Below are 26,583 nucleotides of genomic sequence, written 5' to 3'. Positions count from 1 at the left end.
GAGAGACAGATTATTTCCGGAAGTCACAAATTGTGCGAGTGTTGATCGTCGTCTTTTTACGTAAAGTAGAAAAAGTTTCACCTCCAATTAGGAGCAAATCGCGGCGTGATTCCCCGGATAAATTTTCCCGCCACTCTAATCCGGAAGATGTTTTCTTTCCAAATATCCATTTCTACGATAAACAAACCCCGCCGGATCGATATTTACGAGGAACGTTAAGAAAACAAACAGTGAATAAAAGCGAAACGAAACGAAAACCCGACGCGAGTTTTGACGGCCGTGAAGTATTGGTCTAGGTCGATTCAGGGCCGTTTTTAGCCCTTTGTCTAGTCACGCGCCCTCGCGCGTTACCCCGCATACATTAACTAGCTCCCGGTGCAGATGGCCAGGACCGGGAGAAATTTATCGCACCTTTGCATTGGTTTATTGCATCGAAAAATGCACCGAGGATCACGTAGTTTGCCGGAATGCAGAAAGGGCGTGAAAATTGAACAACAAGAAAAAATACATTGTATTGTCCGCCGTGAGAAAGTAATCCTTTAATGGACGATTTTGATGGACAACTGGAGCGGACAGGTCCCAAAAGTCGAGAAAGGAATTTTTACGATTCCTTACAAATTTGTTTGAGCTAATGGTACTAGTTCTATTGTCAAATCGACAGAATGAAAGATTTTTTCATTGACAATGGTACCAAGATATATTCTAAACCACGTACAAATTTTACGTTTTGGTCGTAGTACTCTACGATACTTTTGCAGATTAGAATGAAAGCAATACTAGATGGACGTACCTTGTAGCCACCATTGGTTAGACCAGCGTTCCTCTTGGCCAGTACGCATTTCATGCGAAGAAAAAAGACACGTTCGCTTTCGTAGTCCTGTTGGGAGGAGAGTGGAGGTACTGTGGGACTCAGTACTGCTGTCATCTCGTCGTGATCTGCAGGGTGGATGTACTCGTAGATGCTATTACCCGTAAGTTCTACCTGAGGAAGAGGAATTCATTAAGCAAAAAATTATTTTTTTTGCTTTCTGTCTCAAGAGTAGTACATTTTGTAGGAAGCGGAGAAGAAATTAAAATAACAGAAAGTGTTTCAAAGAGAAAAAAAAATGTGCGGTTTCGTAATTTTTAATTTATAATTAAATTAAAATCTCGATTACTGTTTTTCACATTTCTGGAAATCATCCCATTTTTAATAACAGTGAAATTAAATTTTGTACGCCATTTTGATTTTTTATACGACACGATTCACTATATCACTTAAATAAACTTGCATATTTCAAGGTCAGATAAAATTCAAATCTTTTTTTTCACACTGAATTCAAATACCTATTCAGTACTAGTCTAACATATTGAAACAATTGAAATTGCTTGAATTTTGATTGTCCAAATAATTAATAATAGACAGATTATCTCTTGCAAATAAAATGTCGACAATTTTCTGGATAATGGCGTGAAATACTGCACAAACTAGAAAGTCTGTGGTGCGTGGCGCAAATTTGAGATTAAATGCATTACATGCAACCAAAAATACTTCCGTGCATTCAAGAAACAAGAGCATCTCAACGTACCTATGAACTTCAACAAGATTTGGACGTTCGTCCAAAATCTCAAAAGCTTTGATCCAAATAATTGTTGATCGCACGGTACAAAATGTCTATAAAAGAACGTATATCAAAATCTCTTTGTAATTCGAATATATTTGATTTTTGCCGCTTTGCAGCATGTTGTATCAAATAGAAAAACAGAGATTATGTAAGTCCATTAATGACAGGCTTTTAATAAACACTGTAAGCTGAGAAGCAATTAGAATATAGAAAAACTGAAGAATCAGAAGCTAAACAACGAAGACGTCGAACTCACAACTGACGCTAAGATTTAATAATTTCACATTTGACGGCTTTAACGACTCGACATAGTTCGACACAATAAAATAATAGAGCCGCACAGGACTCTTATACATTGTTCTTTTAGAGATACTTTGTATATAAATCACACACAACTTCTGTGTTATTAGTGTTCGAGGTAAACGTCAAACAAATTACGGTTAATTTCACTGAAAATTTTCATAACGTCGAAAAATAATTGTAACATTATTTCTGTGGCGGCGAAGGTAATTTCAAAGAGCTAAGGGGCACCTGTACAGGGTGAGTCAAGTTTTACCGGCCGATCGAAAACACCCAGTCGGAATTTATGACACTATAGTTGTAAATCTTGGGTCATTTTTTGCTGTTAATGTTAAAATTCGAATAATTCAAAAACTAATAATTTTCTTTTGATGCGAATTTCATAAATGTGTTCTTTGAATTAATTGTGAATTATGAGCGTGTACGAAATAGCTATTTGTGCAGTAAGTTAGAAATGTAATTTTTAGGCATAGGATTTTTTATCAAGGCAATAGCCGAGATCAAAAACATGCCGTGTACGGAAAAAATGGATTTCCTACGTATTGCACACATGATTTTTTATACTAGAAAATAAATTAAATTTGGATATTTTTAATATTCTATTTTAATTCTATAGTAATAAGCGGAATCATTATTGTTCTGCTTTCGTTACTATAGAGAGAACCAATTTTTTGTTTGACTTTCAGTGTTGAAATATTATTTCCCACTTGTTATACTCGTAAATATTCCATTTTTCCTAACTCACATTTGTTTTCCAAACTAACCAAAAAAATTTTTTGCTCAAAACCGATTTTTTTAAATTTTATGGCTCTGAATGAAGTGATAGGGGAAAATTGATTGCACACATTTGGGGCCTTATACGGGGTGTCCCGGAATGAACCAGCATAATTTTAACCACGAGCTACTGGCTTTATGTAGAACTCGGAAAAAATATTTAAAAAATTCTGTCAAAAAATAAAATGACATTTAATTTTTTTTAATTGCTTTTAGTCTTCTACGTTGTCCCACAACCTCGTAGATAAAATTTCGGCACATTTTAAAAATACACCTGTATATCATATTTTATAAAACGTACACCAATGCGGTTTGCTTGTTTTAAAGCATATTTCCTAGAGGCTACTTCCCATTGGCGTACATTTTATAAAATATGATATACAGGGGTGTATTATTAAAATGTGCCGAAATTTTACCTACGAGGTTGTGGGGCAACGTAGAAGACTAAAAGCAATTTAAAAAAAATTGTACCTCAAAAATTAAATGTCATTTTATTTTTGGACATACGATTTTTTAAATATTCTTTCCGAGTTCTACATGAAGCCAGTAGCTCGTGGTTAAAATTATGCTGGTTCATTCTGGGACACCCTGTATTTAGGAAGGGAATGTAACCATAACGTTTCGTAATTTTTACTAATACATATTTTAATGGCGTTTATCGTGTGGACGGTAAAAGTGGACTCACTCTGTGTATTAAGAATATAGTTATAATTATGTATTATGTACTTCTTTACATTTATCGCTTTGGTAAGAACAACAACGCACAATGAAAATACACACATCCCATTAGTCCGAATTATGACAGATGATGTTGCGGCTTCGCCAACAATTTATTTGCAAATTGATAATTTTTATGCGTTCATATAATTATTGATGGAAAATGATGAAAAATTTTCGTTTGTAGTGTTGAAAAATAATCTTGCACTTAAATTCAAGACGAATAAATGTGATTTGTAATTTTTTGGACAATAAAAATGAGTGTAGGTACTTACTTAAATTGTGTTTTAAAATGTTCCATTGGTGCGTAATATCTTCATTTTGAATTAAAATTGAACGTGAAAAAATTCGTTTTGAATTTTCATTCAAGTTGTTTTTTTTTTATTTAAAATTCACGATGATTAATACACTCCATAATATTAGGCCAAGCACCGTGGTGATTTTTTCAAATTCTGACCAATTAGATGATTTGTTAAGTGATTAAATGCAAGGTAGCTTTTTATGGTGATTAAACGCAACGTAGCTTTTTTATAACTGATTAAAATGCAAGTAGCTCGATTGTTTCGCCATAGCTGTCAAATTAATTTGCATCAATGTCGCATCATTTGTATTCGAAATGAATTCAAGTCGTTTTGGACAGTGTTTGTGAAATTGTCTTGTATTAATCTCCCTAAAATACACTCGATCTTGATTTTAAATCTGGATGATTTTATTATTATTTATTAGACAAAATCGCTCCAGCTAAAGCTGTCGCGATTTTATCATGCTATTGATCTCGAGTTTTTTCCGTTGCAACAAAACTTTCGTGTAAAAATAAAACTATCCGATTAAAAATCAAGTCCTTGTGTATTTACCCCCGAAAATGTTGCCAAATACAGGGTCAAGGTCAAGGATTGTAGTCCAAGTAAGTGTAAAAACTGAACATGGAAGCTTTCAACCAGTGCAATAATAAATAAGGGGTGCCATTTGAAAAAAAGAATTTTTGACATTTTTAGTTTATGTTTAAAAAATCGCAGTAGGCATATGCGACTCACTAGGTTGTTAAGTAAACACTCAGCAGATGCGGCGAACATTCAGGAATCAAACAGGCTCAATCATTTTTAATTTATATGCAACGATTTGGAAGGTACGAATTTTCGAACGGACGCCTGCAATTCGAAATTCTGGCAAAAAAAGTGCCACAGATCAAAAACGATGCCAGATAAGTAAAAACGACCTCTATAGATTTGGTTCATAATTTAGCATAGAATCCAAAAATGAAATTAAAATGGGTAGATTCCATTTAAAAAAGCATAATTGTTGTGTTTTTATAGTATTAGGACATCCTGTATGCCGCAATATTTTCCGAATGTGCAGTGGAAACGCAGCTATCATCTAAAAAAAAAAAAGTTGATAATTTTAATAACAAACACGTTATGGAGCTTTTTCGCAACTCTGGGACAACTGTACATCTTCCAAATTTCACAAAAATTGGTCCTTAAATAAGAGAGATACATACAGGTGTCCCACTTGAGAGTTTTAGGTCTTATATCTCCATTATTTATGGACCAATTTTTGTGAAATTTAACAGATAGATAATAATTTAAAGGGTGGAAATTAATCTCACGGTACTCAAGTACCTCCAGTCTTATAAACGCCATTTTAACTCCCTTTATTTGTGAATTAAATCGTTTAAACTGTAGAACAACAATAAACGATAACTTCCGCAAAAATTTGTCCATTTAAGACAGACAAGAAAAAGATGAAAAACCTGTGTCAATTTTCCAAAAAGGATTAAAACGCGCATATCCATGAAACGAATGAGTATCATTGTGATACTTATGTGTGACAGTTTCCATTTGGTTACATTGTATCCGGTGCCGGCTCCGACTTCGGTTTTCCCGGTGTGTGTGAAAACTGCCTTACCTTAAAAGTTTACCCGACGTATAACGTAATGCGTTTTTCCGTTAACCGCTTGTTAATTTCAATATTAATGAATTCTTTTGTGTAAATTATAGTGTATTAATGGACCTCATTAATACACTATTTTTCATTAATCAACGATTTTTGCGATTTTGACGTTTTGATTAAATTTTGATGTATAAACAACCTCGAACATGCATTGTTTGCACTTACCAACACTGCAGCAGGTAGTGCAGCAGGGTTTTCTATATTTTATAGCTCCATAACTGCACAATTACAAATTAACTTCTTCAAAAACCGACATTTTTGGTTATAATTCGCATGTCATATTTTTCAAAGGTAACTAGGTTTCCTTAGCAATCGTGATTTTTACGTGAAATTGAATGTGAATGGAGTTGACGTCTTCTGACACTCTTTGTGGAAAAGTGAATAGAAAGTGTTGAAAAAATTTAAAATGGCCTACCCTGAGGAAAAAAAAAAGAATGAAGGTATTTATAAGGTCTCATCTTTATGGAAAAAGATGAAATTGGTTTTGATTTGTCTTTAATTTCAAAATTTGTCACCAAAAAAAAAAGTTTACGGTCAACGAAAAAAATTTGTAATCAACTCTTTTGTTAATGGGCGATTAATAATCTCAACTATTAAAGCCACTCACTCGCTACACTCGTTCGTGCTTTAAACAGTTTCGATTATTAATCGCCTTCATTAACAAACTAGTTTATTAAATAACTTATTATTTTGCATGTGTCATGACTTACGAACCTGCTGTCACTCTTGTCAAGTTTAATCTCCAATTTGTGATTGAGGGTCTTTGTTTTTAATTTTCTGCCCCATCTTTATCAAAACTAAAAACTAACTGACATCTAATATTGAAAAATGGTTCATTCAACTGAACAGAAAACATTTATGAAAGAAAGTTATTCTGCAACCCGGGCGGGACCAACGTTAGAATAGTTCGCCATTTCGCTAAATTTAACGTTAGCTAGAGGCGAGTTCACATTTATATTTATACACCCTATACATTTAGACACCTTTAAGTCAACGTTAAAAAAAAATGGTTAGCATTGTCGTAAAAAACGAACTTTCACTCAAATTCATGATAAATAATAGTTATTTACGATATTAGTGGTATATACCTGACTGTAGAAGTGTAGAGACATTATTAACGCACGTATTGTAAAGAATTGGGGTAATCCTAATCACATAGTACGTTGGTGAATAACCTATTCTGTAGTCTTAAGTAGCATGCCCTAACGGCAAGCGTGCTCTTATGACTTTAGGTCAAAAATCACGTTGAAGAAATATGATTTCAACATTTGGTTAATAAAAATTCAATCTATTTAAATTGTACAAAGTGTCTCTAAAAGAACGTATATCAAGAGTCCTGTGATATTCGAATATATTTGATTTTTGGCGCTCTATAGCATATGGTGGTACCAAATAGAAAAAAAAGTTTATGTAACTCCATTAATTACAGGTTTTTAATAGACTGTTGTAAGATTAATAAAAGTAATATATTAGAATATAGAAAAACTGAAGAAAACCACAAACAAACAACTAAGACGTCGAACTAATAACAATTGTCGCTAAGATTTAATCATTTTACGTTTGACAGTTGTGATCTGATTTGACGGCTTTAACTGCTCGACATAGTTCGACACAATAACATTATAAAGCCGCACAATTCCATAGGACTCTTGATATACGTTCTTTCAGAGACACTTTGTATTTTGCAATATTGGGTGATTACATACATTTTGCCTTTTCACTTAAATTCAATCAGAAAAAAATCGACTTGATATTTTTCTTTAACAATTAAATGTGAAGGTTCATTCAAATGACATTTTGAATTTTATGGCATAAAACAGGAAAACTGCCTTCTACCGGGTGTCCCATATAAGATTTTCAGTTCATATATCTCATATATCTTGGAAGACAGGTATTCTAACGAATGAAGAATAAATGAGCGACAATAAAATGCCCGATTAATAAAAAATGTAATTTTATGAAACATTTCCTTTATTAGAATCTACACAAAACTGTACATATTTGTTAGAAAACATGTGTCTACACCAAAAATTTAATCAATTGAACAATTTCTACTTCAAGAAAATAATTGAACAATTCTGCGAAAAATTAAATAAATTGACACGGTTTTTACTCTTTTTTTTTGTAGTACGACTACCTCTAGAGATGAATTTTTTCGGAAGCCAATGTTTATTGTTGTTCTACACTTTAGTATAAATCTTAAATGATTTAACTCACAAATAAAGGGAGTTAAAATGGCGTTTTTAAGACTGGAGGTACTTGTGTAACGTGAGATTAATCTTCACGCTTTAAATTATGTATCTGTTAAATTCCACAAAAATTGATTCATACATAATAGAGATATAAGACCTAAAAGTCTTAGGTGGGACACCCACCTTGTAGGGTCTTTAATTTTTTCTTGCATACATACAGAGCGCCCACAAATGTGGTAGCAAGTTTTTCGATTGGTCCCACAAGATGACACTTTTTTACAGAGACCTTTTTTATGCATGGCAACGCCGCTATCTAAATTGAGATAATTAAATGTCAAGAATTGTCAAACGTAAAACATTCAAATTTAAATTTTGTTCAAATTGACCACCATTATGCTCAATGCATAACTGAACCCTTCGAGCAACATCTCGACAAATTTTAGTGCACAAATAGGGGGTAAAAATTGTTCGGAAAACGTCCTTAACATATTCTTTTGAAAAAATTCAAAAATTGAATGTTGCAAGATCGAACAAATTTGGCTTTTCGAAAGTGCCATCTTGTGACACTTTGTGTAAAAGTTGCTACCACATTTCTGGGCGCTCTGTACAAGAAAAAATTAAAGAGAAATTTCCTAAACTGCTAATTTTTGCAAAGGGTAAAGAAGGCGTTGAATTTGAATTATAAGAAAAATCAAACCGAATTTTTGAAAATATTATCATTTATTACGCCGTACTTCCACTTTAAAATACCGTGCAATTAAAAAAAAAATCTAATCTCTCATGACCAAAATCCAATTTTTACTCATTTGCGGTGACGAAACAAATTTGAAGTGATCCTAAATAATTATGTTTCAAATTTGTTAATAATTGCTTGGAAAGGTTATGTTTGTAATCAATGTATGTAATAAGTGAAATAAATTAAAAATTGTCAAATTGACAGGAGCATAAAATAACCACAAAGTAACCAACAATAAGTAGGCGTACCGGTTCTTTTTTTTTTTTGTTTTTTTCTGTTTCTGTCGTCTCAATATAGAGAAAACGAGGAAGGAAATCGTGACGTCACCTCAAAAGGGTAAAAATTGGACTATATCATGGCTCGGTTGGCAACCCTAGTTTAAATTTTGTGTAATTTGACTTTGACAACTGACAATTTTCTCTCTTGGAAGTTAGAGAACTTAAATATGGTTCTTTGACAATCCCAAATTTGAAACTTGTGCTGCCTACTGAACCATGATAATCGTAACTTGCCCGTTTTTTTTTTTGATCGCTTGATACAATTTAAAGAGAGTGAATTTTAATTATCTGAAAAATACAAGTTTTTTCCTCTTCAAATTTAGTTCAACTGAAAACAAGCCAAAATGGACAAGCAGTATCCATCACTTCATAATTTTTTCAAATTAATTTCGAAATTATTTGAACAACAAAGATTAAATCTACTTTAATTGTGTTTTGAAACATTGGGTTCCAATTACCTGCGACAACCCCAAATGCACCGAGGCGGTTTCTGATATGTACATGATTTTCCCATCCGGAGCCACCACGAAGATAAACCCATCGAGCGTCTGCAGAAGATACGACCCCAACTCCTTGATGGGCGCGTCTCTGGGATTCACCACGACTGGGGTGGCCCCCCACGCGTCCCCCAAACCTGCAACAACAAAAAATCACCGACATTTCAAACTTCTCATTGTCACCATTCCGACCATTCTCATTTAAATGCGTTTTGTCCTCAACACCTCGAATATCTAATTTCGCCGCTACGTTTATTCAAAGACAGTTCCTGCTTTACATCATAAAAACGCGAACTTCTATGGGTGTAAGATTTTCAACGCCCCCGTAATTTCTCTGAAGAGACATTTAAATTAGTTTTGTCAATATGTCATGAGAACTGATCGGGGCACACGGTCAGCGGCTAAACAAAATTTTATTGTGTCCTGACGATGTTATCACTTTCTCTGCGGTTCAGATTCGGATTTGGGGACCAGATATGCGTCTCAGGTGTGCCAAAGTAAATTTTTTCAACGAAGGACAATCTGCTCAAAATTATGGAAAGTGGATGCGTTTCAGATAATAACACAAAAAATACAAAAGAAAAGAAGCTCCAACACCAAATTACGGCACTCGCTGCGCTCGTGCATGTAAACTTCCCACTTAAAACATGTACAAATAATTATTTTTAATTGAAAATGAGAAAAACAAGGCACTTAATATTTATTTATCACTTACAACTGATAACTGTAATGTGTACTGGTAAGAGGAAAAAGCTACATTTGACATTATCCTGTTTGGATCCACAACGAAACGACGAAGAATTGTAAAATGAAAGTTAATATCGAGTTTGGGATTTCTTGTCACCACAAAAGTGTTGTTGACAGGATACAAATTCCGTAGCAGACTGAGTTAGTCTTAATCATAATTTAACAAAATTCGAAGAGAAAAAGAAAGAACCGTTCTACGAAGAGAGGATTCGACAACTTAACACCGTAGTCTGCAAGTGTTTACGTAAACGCGATACAGAAAACATTTTAAGAGTTTTTAGAATTTCTGTCTGTCTGTCTGTCTGGTTTGGATTTACTTAACTCAAAAATTAACCGATGGATTTTCTTCAAATACAGTTTGATATAAAGTAAAACTCATTGATTATGTGTTGCACTTCATTTCATTTTGATGTGATGTGGAGGAACAGCGCAGTACCGATGAATCTGTGTCCACTATATCGCGGTGTAGTGAGTTCGCCTATTTCGTCGATTTAAATCTAAATTGCGTGCAACCCCATCATTTTATGTTTAACAGGAATCTTTCTATTTGTCAAACACCTACCAATAGCTGTGACCCCGATGATCGTTCAGTTTGGACATTATGACTGTCGTTAGCATAAGAGAAATCGAGAAATGTCGAACACTAAATCACTTCTTGTTTAAATGACAAAAGCAATCTGTTCGACTTTGTTGAATTTTATTTTTATGAAGCTCCGACTCACCATCTGGAAAGACCTGGCGCATCTTCAGATAAGACGTGGTCAACCGTATCACGGAGGCTTTGTCCAACTGCGACGTAATAGCCGCAGGAAGCGGCAGCAACTTCGCCAACTCCAAGAACTCCGCGTTTTCCTTCTCCCTGCGAGACCTCGCCGCGTTCTTGCTTTTTTCCTTCATGGCGCCTCGAGCCAAAGAGTCTGCAACAACAACCACACGTTCAAAGAAAACTCCACAAAGTGCCACAGAATCGATCGAAACTCCCACTCGACCGTTAATTACGACAAAAAATGGCAAATACAATTTGTAATTTAAATCGAGAGGACTTGAAAATGGCGACCGGATGTCGAGGGCCTCGTTTGCGGATGGAAGATACTCCAGATTTGCATATTGCGGCCGAAACCACAAGGACCCTTCAGGATTCGATCAAGACAAAGGACTAACTTTTTTTCGTGGTGAACCAACTTTTTCTCGCGGTAGTGAACGTCATCGCTCCTTAGTCCTGCACTGGGTGGGTCTTTGGTGGTGACTGGAAACACTGCAAGAACACTTTTGGATCGACTAGAGTTACGCAAGCATTTTGTCTTGACTTTGTGGCGCACATCAGGTAAACTAGTGTGATGGTCCAGCCGTTGGTGCAGGTCTGTCACAGGTGGTGGGTGGTAAGGTGTAAAGATGTCCACGAGTTAAGGGACAAAGGACGGAACGCCCCCAAATTGTGGGGTTTTCCCAAAGAAGAATAGATAAAGCTTGTATTGTTCAATTCAGTTTTTAATCCCACAAATTTATTTGACTGGCTACGCGCGTGCTCGTAATCTTCCCACTTATGAAAAAAGTATTGCTTTATACACAAGTTGCATAAATAACTGTCATCACCCCCATACTACTCTTTTTTTAATTAGTTGCGTTCGTTCAAAATCCTAAAACCACCCCACATCCTGTCTGAACCCGTGCCAACCCTTGTAAATCACCCCAATTTAAGACTAGATCCTGTAAATATTTAATAGAGCGTGTCCCACCTGTCTACGTTTATTTTTGCAAATTTATGCCCCCCCTGAGGGGACAGCGAGATCGTGTGAATCTTCCTAGTTTTACAACTTTGTACAGGTATTTTGGGGAATTCCGTAAGGTAACCCGAAACATCTGGAAGCAATTCGGTAAAAATTCCTCGGTGTTGTATTTATACAACCTCCATTTAAATTTTAGTATTTTGAGAATTATGACGCGCACAGGTTCTCACACTTTTCCTTGCAAGTGTTACTGTTGTGGCAACGACAGGAAACTGTCAACAATAAATGGCGAAACAATAAAAACTAGGTAGAAGGACGCCCCCGGCTTGTTCCGGTGTTCGATGGGGTGGCAAGGACGAATTGCGCGGACACTAGAAGGGTAGAAGAGGAAGTTTTTAGTTGTTTTTTGACTTTTTGGAGTGCACTGTGCTCATGACGCAACATGCAAAAGTCAAGTCTTAGATTGAGTCATGCGGATGTTCGAGCGACATTGACATTTATTTATCTGCTCGATTACAAATTATGTGACCCGGTTGTGCAATAAGTAGTTTGACATCACACCTAACCCAGATCTGTGACTTTATTAGATTCCAGCATTTTTCAGTAACGGAGTAGTGTGTCTGCCCTGACAAATTTTATGTGACATTTTAATCAAGTGGAAACACAGAAAACTTTCTATATTTGATAAAAAGAGCATTCTGGGGAGGTTTTGATTGGGGAGCTTGACAGTTAGAGCTATAACTGTAGGTTTCAATGATATTTTATTGTCCAATGAAAAATTCAGATTTACTGATTTTATACAAGTGTAATTTGTAATGATGACTATGCATTTCAATATCAAACTGAAAATTATCAAGTTTTAGGTTATACTGACCGCGCGCCATCTTACACAAACTGTCAGACCGATTCATATTGCGTTCACAATTAATTTGACCGGCTTTATTCTGTGATCATTACCCAAGGAGTCAAAATTGCAGATTAGCGAGTTCTGAAAGTTCTGCAAGCCACGTGATCCTCGTCTTCTCTATTTACAGAAGCTTAAAAAAATTACTTATACTTGATAGAGTAAAATGAACGTACCCAAATAAAAATGTAAAAAAATATACAGGCTGATTCATGTAGCCCGTTCATTAGAAACTTTTTGATTTCCCAAAATCATATTAATATGAAAATTGGTAGTTGACTATAATCAACTACTCCAAGTTCAAATGAAATATTTTCAAAATGGTGGCACTTCCGGAAATACCGGAAATCGATACCATCTTTGTTTTTTTAAATAGAAAGGCCCCATTTTAAATTCACATTTCGATTCTACGTTAACTTTTGAGTTTAGTACGTCTTTTTGTCAATACTTATCTGTCATCGTTTTTGACCTATGTCATCTTTTTTGCAAAAAAGTGAGGTTGCAGGGCTTCATTAAAAAATTTATAATTCCTGAACCATCAGAAATAAATAATTTATTTTTACTTTACTGACTTGCCAAAGATTTGGCCGCTTTTTTGCGCTATCAACGACATGTTTTTTATGTTTCATACGCCTACTGCAATTTCTTAAAATTGATAATCTAAAAATGTCGAAAACTTCATTTTTTTAAATGGTAACTACCGTTTGTGATACTAGATATAAATGTAAAATTACATTTTAAGGCCACTTTTATTAACATTATGTATGCCTATTTGCAGCCGTTTAGGCGTCATTTCAATTTTTTTAATAAAATATTCTTTTTTATGAGCAATTGTTTTATTTGAATTTTTATTCAAAAATAGCATTGCAATAAATATTAGATAACAACAAAACAATAAAAAAATAAGCAAATTAACAAAAAAATATTTTAATGTAAATGATTTCATTGAAAATATTTTTTTGTTAATTTGCTTATTTTTTATTATTTCGTTGTTATCTACTGTTTATTGCATGTGATTTTTGAATAAAAATTCAAATAAAACAATTGATTTGATAAAAAAAAAGAATATTTTACTCAAAAAATCGAAATTACTCCAAAACGGCTGGGAATAGGCATACACAATGTTAATAAAAGTAGGCTTAGAATTAAATTTTACATTTATATCTAGTGTCACAAATGGTGGTTGCCATTTAAAAAAATGAAGTTTTTGACATTTTTTAATTAGCAATTTTGAAAAATTTCAGTAGGCGTATGAAACATAAAAAAAATATCACTAATGGCGGAAAAGATCGGCCAGGTCTTTAGGAATTCAACTAAAAAAAAACGATTATTTATTTGCGATGGTTCAAGAGTTATAAATTTGTTAATGAAGCCCTGCAACCTCGCTTTTTTGCAAAAAAGATGACATAGGTCAAAAACGATGACAGATAAGTGTTGGCAAAAAGACGTTCTAAACTCAAAATTTAACGTAGAATCGAAATGTGAAGTCAAAATGAGGCCTTTCCATTAAAAAAAATAAAGATTGCGTTGATTTCCGGTATTTCCGGAAGTGCCACCATTTTGAAAATATTTCATTTGAACTTGGAGTAGTCGATTATAGTCAACCACCAATTTTCATATTAATATGATTTCAGGAAATCAGAGAGTTTCTAATGAACGGGCTACGTGAATCAGCCTGTATAAAACATTTGCGTTATTTAGTTGCAGTTTAGTTATAGTTAGACCCGTGATGGTAATTTTACTATTTATGTAATGGGAAAGTAAAAATTATGATTGATTTAACAAGAGTTGGCATTACGTAAAGCAGATATGGCAACATCGCTTGACCGGATGCAAACGTTGTTGACAGCTGATTATAATTTGAATCTTACTTGGGGTATGTCCAATGATCAATCCACCTTAAATAAAATACAGGGCTTTCATCTCCATGTATTTAAATGGAGACACAGCCTTCTTGTGACACAAATAGTTTATGAAAGCCCTAGGTACTTAACCTGTTCAATACATTTTTATTTCTATTATTCCTAGTCTAGTTTCCATGTTTTAGACGTGATTCATCTCTTACATCTTCTTACATCTGTTCACAAACCTGAAGAAGCGTCAAGCAGCTCAAGATCTTCTGTTATCTTTGAGTTACGTGCGGAAATAATTTGTCGCATCATATAGTGGGTGATCAAGAATGACTAAATCTGTTGGTACCTAACAATGAAAATTTGAATGATTTTGGTACTACTGTAATCTAAACGCATTTCCGGTTGTCAGCTTTGACGGACAAATCAGAAATTTACCATCATAGGTTCATTTTTGTAATAGCATAAACACAACCGACATAACCTAAATTTTTTTTTTAATGTCATGTTAAGTTAAAACATCCGATCGGTGCCAATCGGAGACAAAAAAACACACCAATATTTTTCAATTGAACACCTGGTACATTCTGTACTACATAATTACAATCGCATGTTGTGAGCCTGTGGCCGAGCAAGAACGACCGTCAATAACTATTCCTTCCGAAATTTCCCGACGTGATCCGTCCTTGGTCATATTTTATCGTAACTGTAAAAAACAACCTTCTTGTATTTTTGCATTGTTGAAACAATTTTTTATGAAGATGGCGTTTATCAACGACAATGAACACATAATACACACATTTCAAGTTATCAAGAGTAGACCTAACAGTTTAGTCAAGTTTCTGATGGTTGTGGCGTGCTGTCATTGTGTTTTCTGTCAGAAAGAACATGAATAAATTCTTGTTTGAAAAATGTGGTCGCAATTAAAATATCAGGCATCAATGGCAGGTAAGGCATAAACGGCATCACGGAGTCCTGTTTGAACTGTTACAATTAATTAATACCCCGACAACCCCACATGTCACGTTTTGACATGTGTCAACAATGCGAGTATCACGTTCTCGTGTTATTGTCGAGATAAATACAAAGTATCCAGGATATAATGTTCCATGTAATCTAAATTTGCACTTATTGCCCCACTGGATAAATATACCATTGTTAATTATTGCTTCAGACACGTTCGCCAGATTACCAGGATATTAACTCACGATGGAGCGTTCGCAGCAGACGTCACACAACGTCGACGTTTATTTTTACCAGTTTGCTGCAAGAGAAGAAGAAATCGAAACGGGAGGTTTCGCAGAACACAGGGATTATCGGTACAAATGTTTCTTTTCAAATGAGACCGGAACGACTTGCAAACTGATAAAAAGAACATCGAAAACGAGATAAAAGTTTGGAGTTGACGACCAAATCAATATCGAAACGGTGTCTGTGTGTTTTTACGATCGCAAACTTGTGGCAATTGTAGTTTAAAAGCTGAGGATAAGAGGACGAGGGAAGAGAAGAGGGCTCAGGATTGTGCCCTGAGGCACTCCATGTTGCCCACAAGACGGAGCTGTTACGCAAGGCAATTTGTCGTTTTCTGTGAAAAACTCGTCGCACAATTGGGTAATTCCCCGCAATTAAATCAATTGTTTCCGCCGACATGTTCCACAACTTAATACCTGGGTAATTTTGTATGAGATGATTTACGGTCGTGATAATTCGTGTCGTAAGCGTGCAATTTCGCATTAAGTCCGTACGTTTAGAAACTCGAAACAATTATCGGCCGAGATTTATTAAAATAAAATATGAAGGAAATTACCGGCCGTAAGTAATTAAAATTGCGCACATATCGAAGGACTTCTTTTCGAAGACGATTCGACGAGGTACATAAAACGTTTTGTTGCGCGCCTGTTTATTTACGTTGTCGGCAGACAGAGGGCGCTTTATTGCGGTTGAGCCGCGGATTTCCCGGAACCCGACGGACAATGGTTCGCCGCAAGGAACAATGTCCCGAAGATGGATAGTTAACCTAGATGCGTGTTATGAAAGAGGCACGTCACAGGTTAATGCAAATTTCTGATTTCTACTGATTAGAATTTGAATATCGGAGTGGAATGACAGGTGGAGAAAGAATTCTTGTGCAGCTTGAGAATTATTGTCGGACGGTGTCTAAAAGGAAACTATTCCGTAATGAAAGAACGGGTGAAAAATGTGCATACAGGCTGTTTGATAAAAAACGCCTCAACCCATAACTTTTTTATTTATTATACGATTTCAATGAACAAAAAAACCGAAGATATGGTTTTTCATGCGCTACGAAGCAGCCGTAAAAAAAATTTTTTTGGCGTTATTTTCAGTAGCTTACGATAGTCAACTTTTTTTTTTTTTAATGGACTCAGTAGTTTTTTAGGCTCAGTCTGATAAAGTTTTTTTTTCTGAATCTAACGATGTATTAAAAATTATCGTTTGGTTCATAGCTGACTGAAAAAAAAAATAAAACAATTTTTAATTGTGGTTCAGTTTATTGTGAAATTTTCAAGTGTGCCGTGAAACACAATTGGAATATAAATAGCAACAAATGTCAAGTGTGAGTTTGAAAATTTTCAGGTGCAATCTTGAAGGGTTTTATTATTATTTTCTTGGAAAACATAAATAATTTTAAAAAATATTTTTTTTTTAATTATTATTATTTTTTCTATTAACTTTTTGTTTTTGACTAATTACGATTTTTATTACACTCGAACATAAAATAATAGTCAAATGACTGCTATCCTGCATGACTGACAATTATTTTATACTTAAATAAAAAAAGTTTAAAAAAGCAGATGAAAACTTCTAAGCTGACGTTTAGATGACATTTATCGTACTTTGTATTCCGATTGTTGTTCACGGCACTCTTAAAAATTTTATAATAAGCTGAACTACAAAAAAATATTTTTTTTTTTTTCAGTTAGCTATGAACCAAATGATAACTTTCAATACATCATTAGATCCAGAAAAAAAAACCTTACCAGACCAAGCCTAAAAAACTACATGTGTCCATTAAAAAAAAAAAAGTTGACTATCGTTAGCTATTGAAGATAACGCCAAAAAAAAAAACATTTTATGGCTGTTTTGTAGCGCTTGAAAAACCATATCTTTGATTTTTTTGTTCATTGAAATCGGGTAATAAATAACAAAGTTATGGGTTGAGGCGTTTTTCATCAAACAGCCTGTATAAAAAAATGTGGAATGAAAAAACTGTTATTGGGGGAAAAACAGAAAGTTAAAATATAAAAAATAAGAGATGAAATATGAAAATGCAATGAGAAGTGGAAGTTGTAGCGATAAATAAAATTACAAAATAATAAAAAGAAAATGAATGGAAAAAGAAAAAATGATGGGAATCCGGAGAGAACAAGACGAAAAAATGTTTGATGCAAGATATGACAAATGCAGTAGGTATTAAGCTAGTGTGACACGATACTAAATTTCACAGAAAATTCTGTAAAAATGACAAAGACAGATTATGATCCTGATCGTTCATTGGTCCTGATCGAGGGTCTCTCATTTTATAACAAATTTTCTACAAAATTTAGCATCGTGTCATACAGTCTTTAGAAGAATAAATAGTAAACAAATAAGAAAAAAATTAAAATGGAAAAAATATATTCAAAAAAGTGATTAGAAGCCAAAGCCGAAGTTGTGTTGGTAGGTAAATAAAAAAAAACAGTACAAAATTTGACAAAAACAAATAAATGAGAATCTTATCAAAGAAGAAAGAAAAAGAATCAAAACAGACAAAAATGTTCTGTTAGGTGGCGAACAATTTGAATTCCGGGAAGAAAATTCTTGTGAAGCTATGCCGATTAGGTCTAGGCAATCGAAAATAAAATATGTGGTGGTTCAACCAAAACGTGCTTTGAAACTACGAATGTGAAAGGAAATGTGTTGGGGTCTCTTTAACTAATAGAAAACAAGGGCTAAATTTGGAGATAAAATCTGTGAGAGTGTATTCTCGCTGAAAACGGTGTTCCTCAAGGAACCGTACTAGGGCGTATGTTGTTTGTCGTTAATCAAATTGTTGGGCATGTGAAATATTGTAGGTACAATTAACGGTTTGCAGACAATACTATGAGTATGATATACACAAGCGGGATTAATTATGTAACTCTGAATGAAGAAACGAAAAAGTCACTCTGATTGGGAAAAGATTGTGATGTTAATAATGCAAGAACAAAGTAATACGAAAGTTGATTAGCAACTACGAGTGTCATTTTTTGACGTTTTAATTTCCCGAGGCGCGCACAGGAAAATTTGTCAAAAAAATATCACGAGTGTTGCGTTTTAAAATCAACTTGAGTATTACAACAGATTATTTCAGAAGAACGAAAGTAATTCAGTAAGATTATTTCATAGAATCCTTAAAATGGTTGCAAGTTGCTCGTAGGAAGTTGACGATACATATTGACATTTGACATAAAAGTAAAAAATGTGATACTAGTATTCAGCGTTGCCTTGAAAAATAAAAATAAAAACATTTGAAAAGAAACATAAAGGATTATCGAATTATCATTTATAATACCACGAGTAGTCCAAATTATGTCGATTATTATTCAAACTGGTCACGAATTATCAATTGTGCTTGGGAATGAATCCACGAGTGTCGAGTGCGTCAGCACGAGTGAGATTCCCAAGCACAATTGAATGAGTGAAACCAGTTTGAAAAATAGTCTACATAATTTGGACTACGAGTTGTATTCGGAGGACTATTCCATGAACCAACTTTGGGAATTTGGCAGCAAATCGGAAGAAGAAATTAACGCAGAAATCGAAGAAAATGTTTCCAACAACACAAAAAAGACACGTGAGTCCATTTGGAAGCAATTCTCAAGGCTGCATTCATTTGTTAAAAATTATCGCTGGGATCACTAGTGGTATTATTGATACAATTTCCACGAGTGGGAATATGTGTAAAATTGTGTTTTTATTGGTCCATTTTTAACAAATGACAGGTGAATGGAATAGTCACTATAATCCAAAAAGTCTTACGATTGGTCGAAAAATTTTAGCCATCATTTCAAAAAAAAAAGTGTAATCCATACTTTATTGTCATTATGATTATCGTCTTGATTATGATTGGCATTTTTTTGGGTGTTAATTTCAAAACTACTACACAGAACGTTTACCTCAGGTTATCCATGTACGACTGCTCTAATTTTGTTCCTTCATCTCGGATTTTTGGAATATCTGAACTTTAAACAGTTTAAATTGATTGTCAGAATAACAATATCCATGTCAAAATGACAAGAATCAAAAGTGAGGTTACGATTCTTAAAGGTTTATTTACATTTTACGTGAATGTCAAGATAATGACGGCCAACATTTTTTGGCCGCCGTAGTAGTAATTAATTTTTACTGGTAATTCTGAGAGGGATATTATAACGAATGTTCAGGAACAATACCTAAGCAAAAATACATGTTTCTGTCAAAATTGACAGGAAAAATATTCATACGAAATTTATTTGGCGCGACTGTTGAATAAATCATTGAAATAAATTTGAAAATAGTATATTAAAAACATTTAACGAGTTCGTGTGTAAATTCGGCTCTTTATGGCATGAGTAAGCCCACGAGTTGAATACGACGTTTTTTTGTTCGACGAGCTCCAAATCGCTTAAAATCTTTAAAATTAGCTTGACGTTTCGTTTTGACAAGTTGTGGCGGCATTTATCAAAATCCGTTCACACCTCAGGAGAAAATTATCAAATTCTGACAGTGTCGAACAAAAGAAACCTCTTTTCAACGTATTTATTTTTAGCTTGACAATTTAAATGTAAAATTCATTCACGTTGGATTTTCCTCGTCAAGGTCAAATTATTTAATTTTTTGGCAGTGTGATTTTTTCTTCAATAATATTATTTTAGCTGTGTGTGTCGCCAATACAGGCTGATAACCTAACCATGTCATGCGTAGACTGCAGAGGTTATGTTATTCGCTGTCAACAAGTCAACTTGATAGGCATTTTTCAGTTCTGGGCTACATTTAATTAATGCAATTTTCAAATTAACTGTTAATAAAACCTAGGTACTTTTTTCTTTCCGCCATGGTAAAATTACACAGGAATAAGATAGGAATAAAATTTAAGTCAAACTAACATTCAAAATTAAAGATGTCAAATCGCTCCAACACGATAATGTGAAAATTATTAGGAAAGGAGATGCAGGTTTGCAACATGACAACAATTTGACAGGAAAAATTTAACGTGAATGAACTTTAGTAACCTGTAAATAAAAAAACTGTGCATTATGATGTATTTAAGTTTATTACAAAAAAAAAATTGTGAAGTACAGTTCCAAAATGGGCAGGAAAGACGATTGTAGAAGGATGTAGAAGTGTTTGAATTATAAAGAATGTCATTAAATTACTTTGGAATTCCGTAGCAGAAACCACGCACCAGATGTATTCATTTATTCATTTATTTATTCATTCATTCATTCTTTCATTCATTCATTCATTCGTTCATTCATTAGATATATGTCAAATTTGATTCATTTAGATGTAGCTTTTTTAAATCTGCCCGAGATGCTCTGTGTTGCAAATGACACTCCACTTGCAACGAAAAAAGTTACATCATGGGCGTCCAATAGTTGACGGGCGGCTACTTAATCAATTATCATCAAACTCTGCACTCGCGTGTGTGTGACGATTTCAAAAATTTACCAGGACTTCTTTACAGATCTTAAGGACGCTTTTGTCTCCGCAAATATTCCTTTCAGCAAGGTGGACAATCACACTTTGAAACAGTTTTATTAGAAAACTTCTGGGAACACAATATTCCATATACCGTAAAAATCTTCGGATATTGGCTCCCCTAATTACAAAAGTTGTAGAGTTTTAAAAATGGTTCCCAATTCTTATTTGTTTTGTTTTTTAATAACTTCCGGAAGTACACAAGAATGGAAAAAAGAATGAAAGAATTTGTCAAAATAGCAATAGCTGGGAAGCGTAACCGAGGTGACATCCAAAGATGACAATGTATGATATTTGACATGTCAAACTTGAAGTTGTTCGCTGCGGATAGAATACAGGAAATGTTGCTTGCATGTCTCTAAAAGACAATCCGGAGTAATACCATTTTACGAAGTTAACTTTTTCTTCTTTGTTAAAAGAGTTCATTCTTTGAGGAATCAGCAAACTCGTTACGTTTGTCAAAAAATGAACTTTATTGTTGTCGGGAGTCATGGCTATTACTATTTTATCGGTAGATTTTTAATACATATTTCATTTTTCTTGTCTAACAGAACCAGAAGGCGTTAGAAAATAATTAGAAAAGGATTTGGGTACAATTTTTTTACTCTACAACACTTGTGTTTAAGGTTTTGTTGGAAAATAATTAGGGGAGCCAATACCAGAGGATTTTCACTATTGCACGTAAAGTTCCTACGTACCAAAATCCATTCTACCACCCTGCATACCAACCTTTGAATTTTTTTTATTTAAATCGTATTTATTCTGAGACAATACATTATGTAGGGGGAACAATTAAGATAGGAATTGACAGAGACGACAGAGAGTATGCAGAGAGGGAGTGCAAATGTAGTAAGTAGTTGGTGCTCTAAGACCAGATGTACCAGACCCATAAGACACCATAATTAATAAGTAGAGTTCCGAAATTGGAGGCAAATTAAATTTTTGACACACCGACACTTATTACCAAATTAGATCTTAGGAATTTAGGCGATTTAAATTATTGAATGATGATAGAATTACTAAACTGAGCCGTGTATGATGATTTTAGTAATTACAAGAAGTCCTGCATTTGTCAAAAATTCGATTTAAAGATGCAACTTTATGGACATTTAATTTGGTTAATATGCGCACATCTTTAAACGTGCTCTTGTCACTATAACTGTGATGTTCAAATATCATTTTCACAGTTGAAATCTTAACCTCAGACCAGAAAATATGTATAAACAAACATGTCATTTGTTTCAATCAATAACATAAATCATCAATAAGTATCTTACAAGATTTGATATCACACTTTCCCATACGCACGCCACTGATAAAAACGTCACTATAAATTTAAATTAAAAAAAGATTTCGTCGTGTCAGCCAAATTAATATTCGTCCTTTGCTTGAATTGTCACCATATCTTATCAGTTGTTAAACTTTTTTGGTTTACTGGACGACTGCTGGTTTTTACAGCAACAAAATCTATGTGCTAGGCTAGGGAGTTCATTATTTCGAGCAGTCGCAGCGAGCATTGTTCCGCTTTTAACGTGTCAGTTAATGATCCGCTTCATTATTACTACGGACAGTTGTTAGTAGACTCTATCGCAAGCTTAGTGATAATAGTAGAGAGCTCACGAGGGCAAAAGTCGCTTAAAAATTATTTCGACCGACATTCAAATATGTATTTCAAGAAATATTCTCTGTAGTTGTGTAGCTGTAAAAAAGGAGACTATTTTCAAAAAAGCATTGTCTTGTGGGAAACGCAAACCTCAAACATCCAGCATCCAGAAAATTTCCAAGCCCTTCGAACTGCAAACCGAGGAGTAGATCACCCTCCAACACTGTACTGTTTCCCACACTTAGCTGTTGGCCCCCTAGATCTACCGATAATTGTTACGCAAATATCAGAAAAACAGTTTTAAAATTACTAATAAAATGAAACACTGCTTCAAGTAATTTTAATAAAGCTATTAAAAAAATTCAACGTAAATAAATTGCGATCACAGGAACCAGAAAAAGATATAAAACAAATGCAGGCTCAGGGCATTCTTCAAAGGTTGCAGAAAAAGATGTGGGAAGAGATCTATTCTACGAGATATGTACTTCTATCTCAACAATGGAATTAATGCAACTAATAGCAACCCACAATTATCAAATTTTCTATCATTACAACTAAGTGAATTATTAAAAACACGCAAAGATTTTAATTTGTGACAAGTGGCAAATTCCTTGAAGTAATGGAATTGAGAAGCAATTTTAAATTAGTTTAAGGTGAGAACAGAATTTTGCTTCATATTTTATCAGCAAGAAAGCTGGCAACAATAAATGTATCGGGTGTTCATTTAAATTTCGGCTTTGAAGAGTCGATCGTCAACGCACTCGTCAGTCTGCAGAGTAAAAACACAAACAGTAATCCGCCAACTTTGAGGAGCATTTTAAATGAACACCCGACATCTTGGATCGATTTATTTTGTTACTTTTTCTAAAATTGTAGCTCAAGCAGTGAGGATAGAAAAAATTAATTCAATTTGTCAGAATAATTATTGGAAACCATTTTATTGACACTTACAAAAAAAAAATCAAGACCAACTCTCCGTTTGTTAACTTTTGCCTGTAAACATTTCAAGAGCGTCGATGGGAAAAAGTTAATAGAAATTATTACTTCATTCTTGTTTTCATCAATAACTGTAGTAGTTATACCAGTTACACCAAGCAAGTGCATTAATGTTTCGAGGTGACTTAATTATTTTTGATTTGTAATGCCCACGTGGCAACTACATAATACGTAATTGTAGCAAACTAAGAGTAGCAACCCACTGTCTACTGCCTTATCGTCACTGATAATGTTTGGTTGACGAGTTGACGTTCAATGTAGCAATGACATGTTTTGCATTTATGCTCCTTGAGTAATATTATAAGTACACAATGATTTAGTTATTATAATATAATAGAGATACGCTTTCCCATGATGGATGTTGTTGTAAGTCATTTCTTGAAGGAGGCATTTATATTAATTGTACATTTAGTAATATTGTCTGTAGTAACACCAGTTACATCAAATAATTCGTGACGCCCACGTAACAACTAATACGTAATTGTATCGTGCGTTCATTTAAATTTATCCTCAAAATTGACGTTGAAGAGTCGATTGTGAACGCATCACTCCTGCAAAAACTAAGATTTAAACAGCTGATCCTTAATCTGTAATTCATAACGTGCGTTCACAATCGACTCTTCAACTCCTACTTTGGGGACAAATTTAAATGAACGCATGATACTTACGTGAGGACAGCAACCTACTGTCTTACTGCCATTCTGATAATCGTATATGTAGGACTAAATGGCATCGTTGTTGTTAATATTCAATGTAGCACTGACAACAGAGAATGGAGAAAAAAAAATCTTTTTTCAAAAATATTACAATTGACGGTGTTAAAATTCAAATATGTACTTCTAACAGTGTGCCGGATTTCCGTTTTCAAGATACATATTTAGCTGTATCCATACTTTTTCGCCACTCTGTATATGTATAAAATGTCAAAGCAAGCGTTCTTTTTGAATGTTGTTCCTGAAGACAACATGGCCGCCACATATGACAACACAACCCCTGAAAGTCGTCTGGGCGGTAACATTTCTAGAAAATGGCACAACCCCAGGTGGCACCAACATAATTTGCTACCTGAGACCTTTGGGGTTGGTTCACACGTCCAGGTACACAATGAACAGGTGTTCCTCATCACTCTTTTATTTATTTACGTCCCCCGGAACCTAGATACAGAAAAATCGGACGGTTGGAGGGGCAAGTGTGACACAAAAGATCACACCGAACAAAGCAAAGAAAATGTTTGCCAAAAGATATTTGACAAATGAGATTGACTTTTCGTCCCACTTCTGACGTTTATTTTCAGCGTGTTTTGTCTTGGTAAAATTTTTGACAATGTTTTTAGATTGAAAATAAAAAGATATTTTAGATAGGAAAGTCAAATAAATTGGCAATACAACATGGGTGGTTTTTTGATTGAAATCGAAAACAAAATGGCTGCGAATTCGCATTACCATTCGAAACATTTCAAGATACAGAACAAGATTTAAAAAAAAATAATTTTTGAAAATTTGACACGAAAAATTTTTTTTTGCGAAAAATTTCTTTTCCAGGCGAGATAACAGCCACCTCCGCTTTTCTTCGGTAACTTGTTTATCCAGCATTATAACAGCATAGTCAACAAACTCACACGCCGGCCATCACTCCCGAAGTTAATCACCTTACCAGTATCAGAGCTACCTGGCTGCCGTTTGGACGGTATCATCTTCCAATAAAACCACCGGAACCACCACACACTCGCACCAATCGCACCACGACAGAATAAAGGAATAAAGAAAGATCTGGGGACTGTGCTCATGGCCCCGATGAAAAACGCTGACGAAGAAACGTGATTGAAACCTTGCTCTTGTGTTATGTTATCCACTCGTGTGACCAATATTTATAAAACACATCTTCGCGTGCGATGTACCGAGTAGGTGCGCGCAATTTTGACACTCGGGGCCGCCGTTGAAGCTCCAGATGGTGGCTTCGAGCAAATCATTTCTTTGACAGTAGTGTAGTACGTATTAACAAACAAGAAAATAAATATTATTGTTTTTATTGAATAATGCAGAGAAATGAAAAATAATGGTCAAGGTTAGAGCAGAAATGTTTGTTTTGGTGGTTATTGTTATTTCAGCATTTATACAAAATAATTGTTGCAACGGTTTCATATTTTTTGCAAAACAAACAAGAGACTGGCGAGTGGGTATCGTCGTGTTTCTTGTACTTCGTAACTTCTAATTTATAGATGCACCCCGTACATGTAGAATGTGGAGTAGTTAAGAGTATCAAATGACTTGGTCATAAATTATTGTTGATGGACTTACTCGAATTCCTTTAACACTCCCTTGAAGTTATACTCAAGGACGTTTATTGTCTACAGAGTGGTTCGGGAAGGTAAAATATACAGTGATGTTCTAGAAAATGCTGTCATTTTTAAGTTTAAGTAAAGTCCATTCAAAAATCAAAAAACCACCAACGTCGCATTTTCGACGAATAAAATGGAAAGGAGCAGCAGAAAAATAGCGTCGCTGCTGAGAAAGAGAAGACAGATGTTATCTTGCTATTAAACATTTAAAGCAAGGGTGAACAAAGGTGAAAACTTGGCGAAAATCGAAAATAAACTGAAAAATAAAAAAATTTAAAATAAAACGAGACTGGAGAATACAAGAGGAAAAACACTGTGAAAATGAATTGTTCAAATTTCATTAGGAAGAATATACAACATACCTAAAGAAAAGAAACGGAAACAAGAAAAGCTGTAGTAGCGACTATACGAGGGTGGTTCGCGATTTATTGTTCCTGAAGCAGAATCCTTGAGACATAAAGCTGTTTGAATTTGGATTGTCTTTTGCTTTTGTGAGGGAAACTAAATAACGAACCACCCTCGCAACTGGATATACCCCCCATAAATATCCTAAAAATACAGAAACTGTTTTTTCACTATATTCCGTTCACTTAGGCAATACAGTAATCACGTGTACACCACGTGATCGGCTACCGAATCGTTTCACTGCA

At 34.5% G+C, this 26,583-nt stretch overlaps 1 protein-coding gene across 3 annotated transcripts in view; it reads right to left on the bottom strand.

Moving 5' to 3' along the window:
- sim (single-minded) overlaps window positions 1-26,583 on the bottom strand; it is a 58,166-nt gene that overhangs the window by 15,906 nt on the left and 15,677 nt on the right. For all 3 annotated transcript variants that reach the window (XM_069056671.1, XM_069056670.1, XM_069056669.1), the window contains 3 exons: window positions 10,518-10,712; window positions 9,010-9,185; window positions 791-982 (listed from right to left, as the gene is read on the bottom strand). In XM_069056671.1, the coding sequence (XP_068912772.1) occupies window positions 791-982; window positions 9,010-9,185; window positions 10,518-10,692 (543 nt within the window). In that variant the 5' untranslated portion in view covers window positions 10,693-10,712. The remainder of the gene's footprint in view (window positions 1-790; window positions 983-9,009; window positions 9,186-10,517; window positions 10,713-26,583) is intronic.

Source organism: Tenebrio molitor, chromosome 8, assembly GCF_963966145.1.
Source record: "Tenebrio molitor chromosome 8, icTenMoli1.1, whole genome shotgun sequence".
Classification (NCBI taxonomy): domain Eukaryota; kingdom Metazoa; phylum Arthropoda; class Insecta; order Coleoptera; family Tenebrionidae; genus Tenebrio; species Tenebrio molitor.
This window is presented reverse-complemented; position numbering and strand designations above follow the sequence as displayed.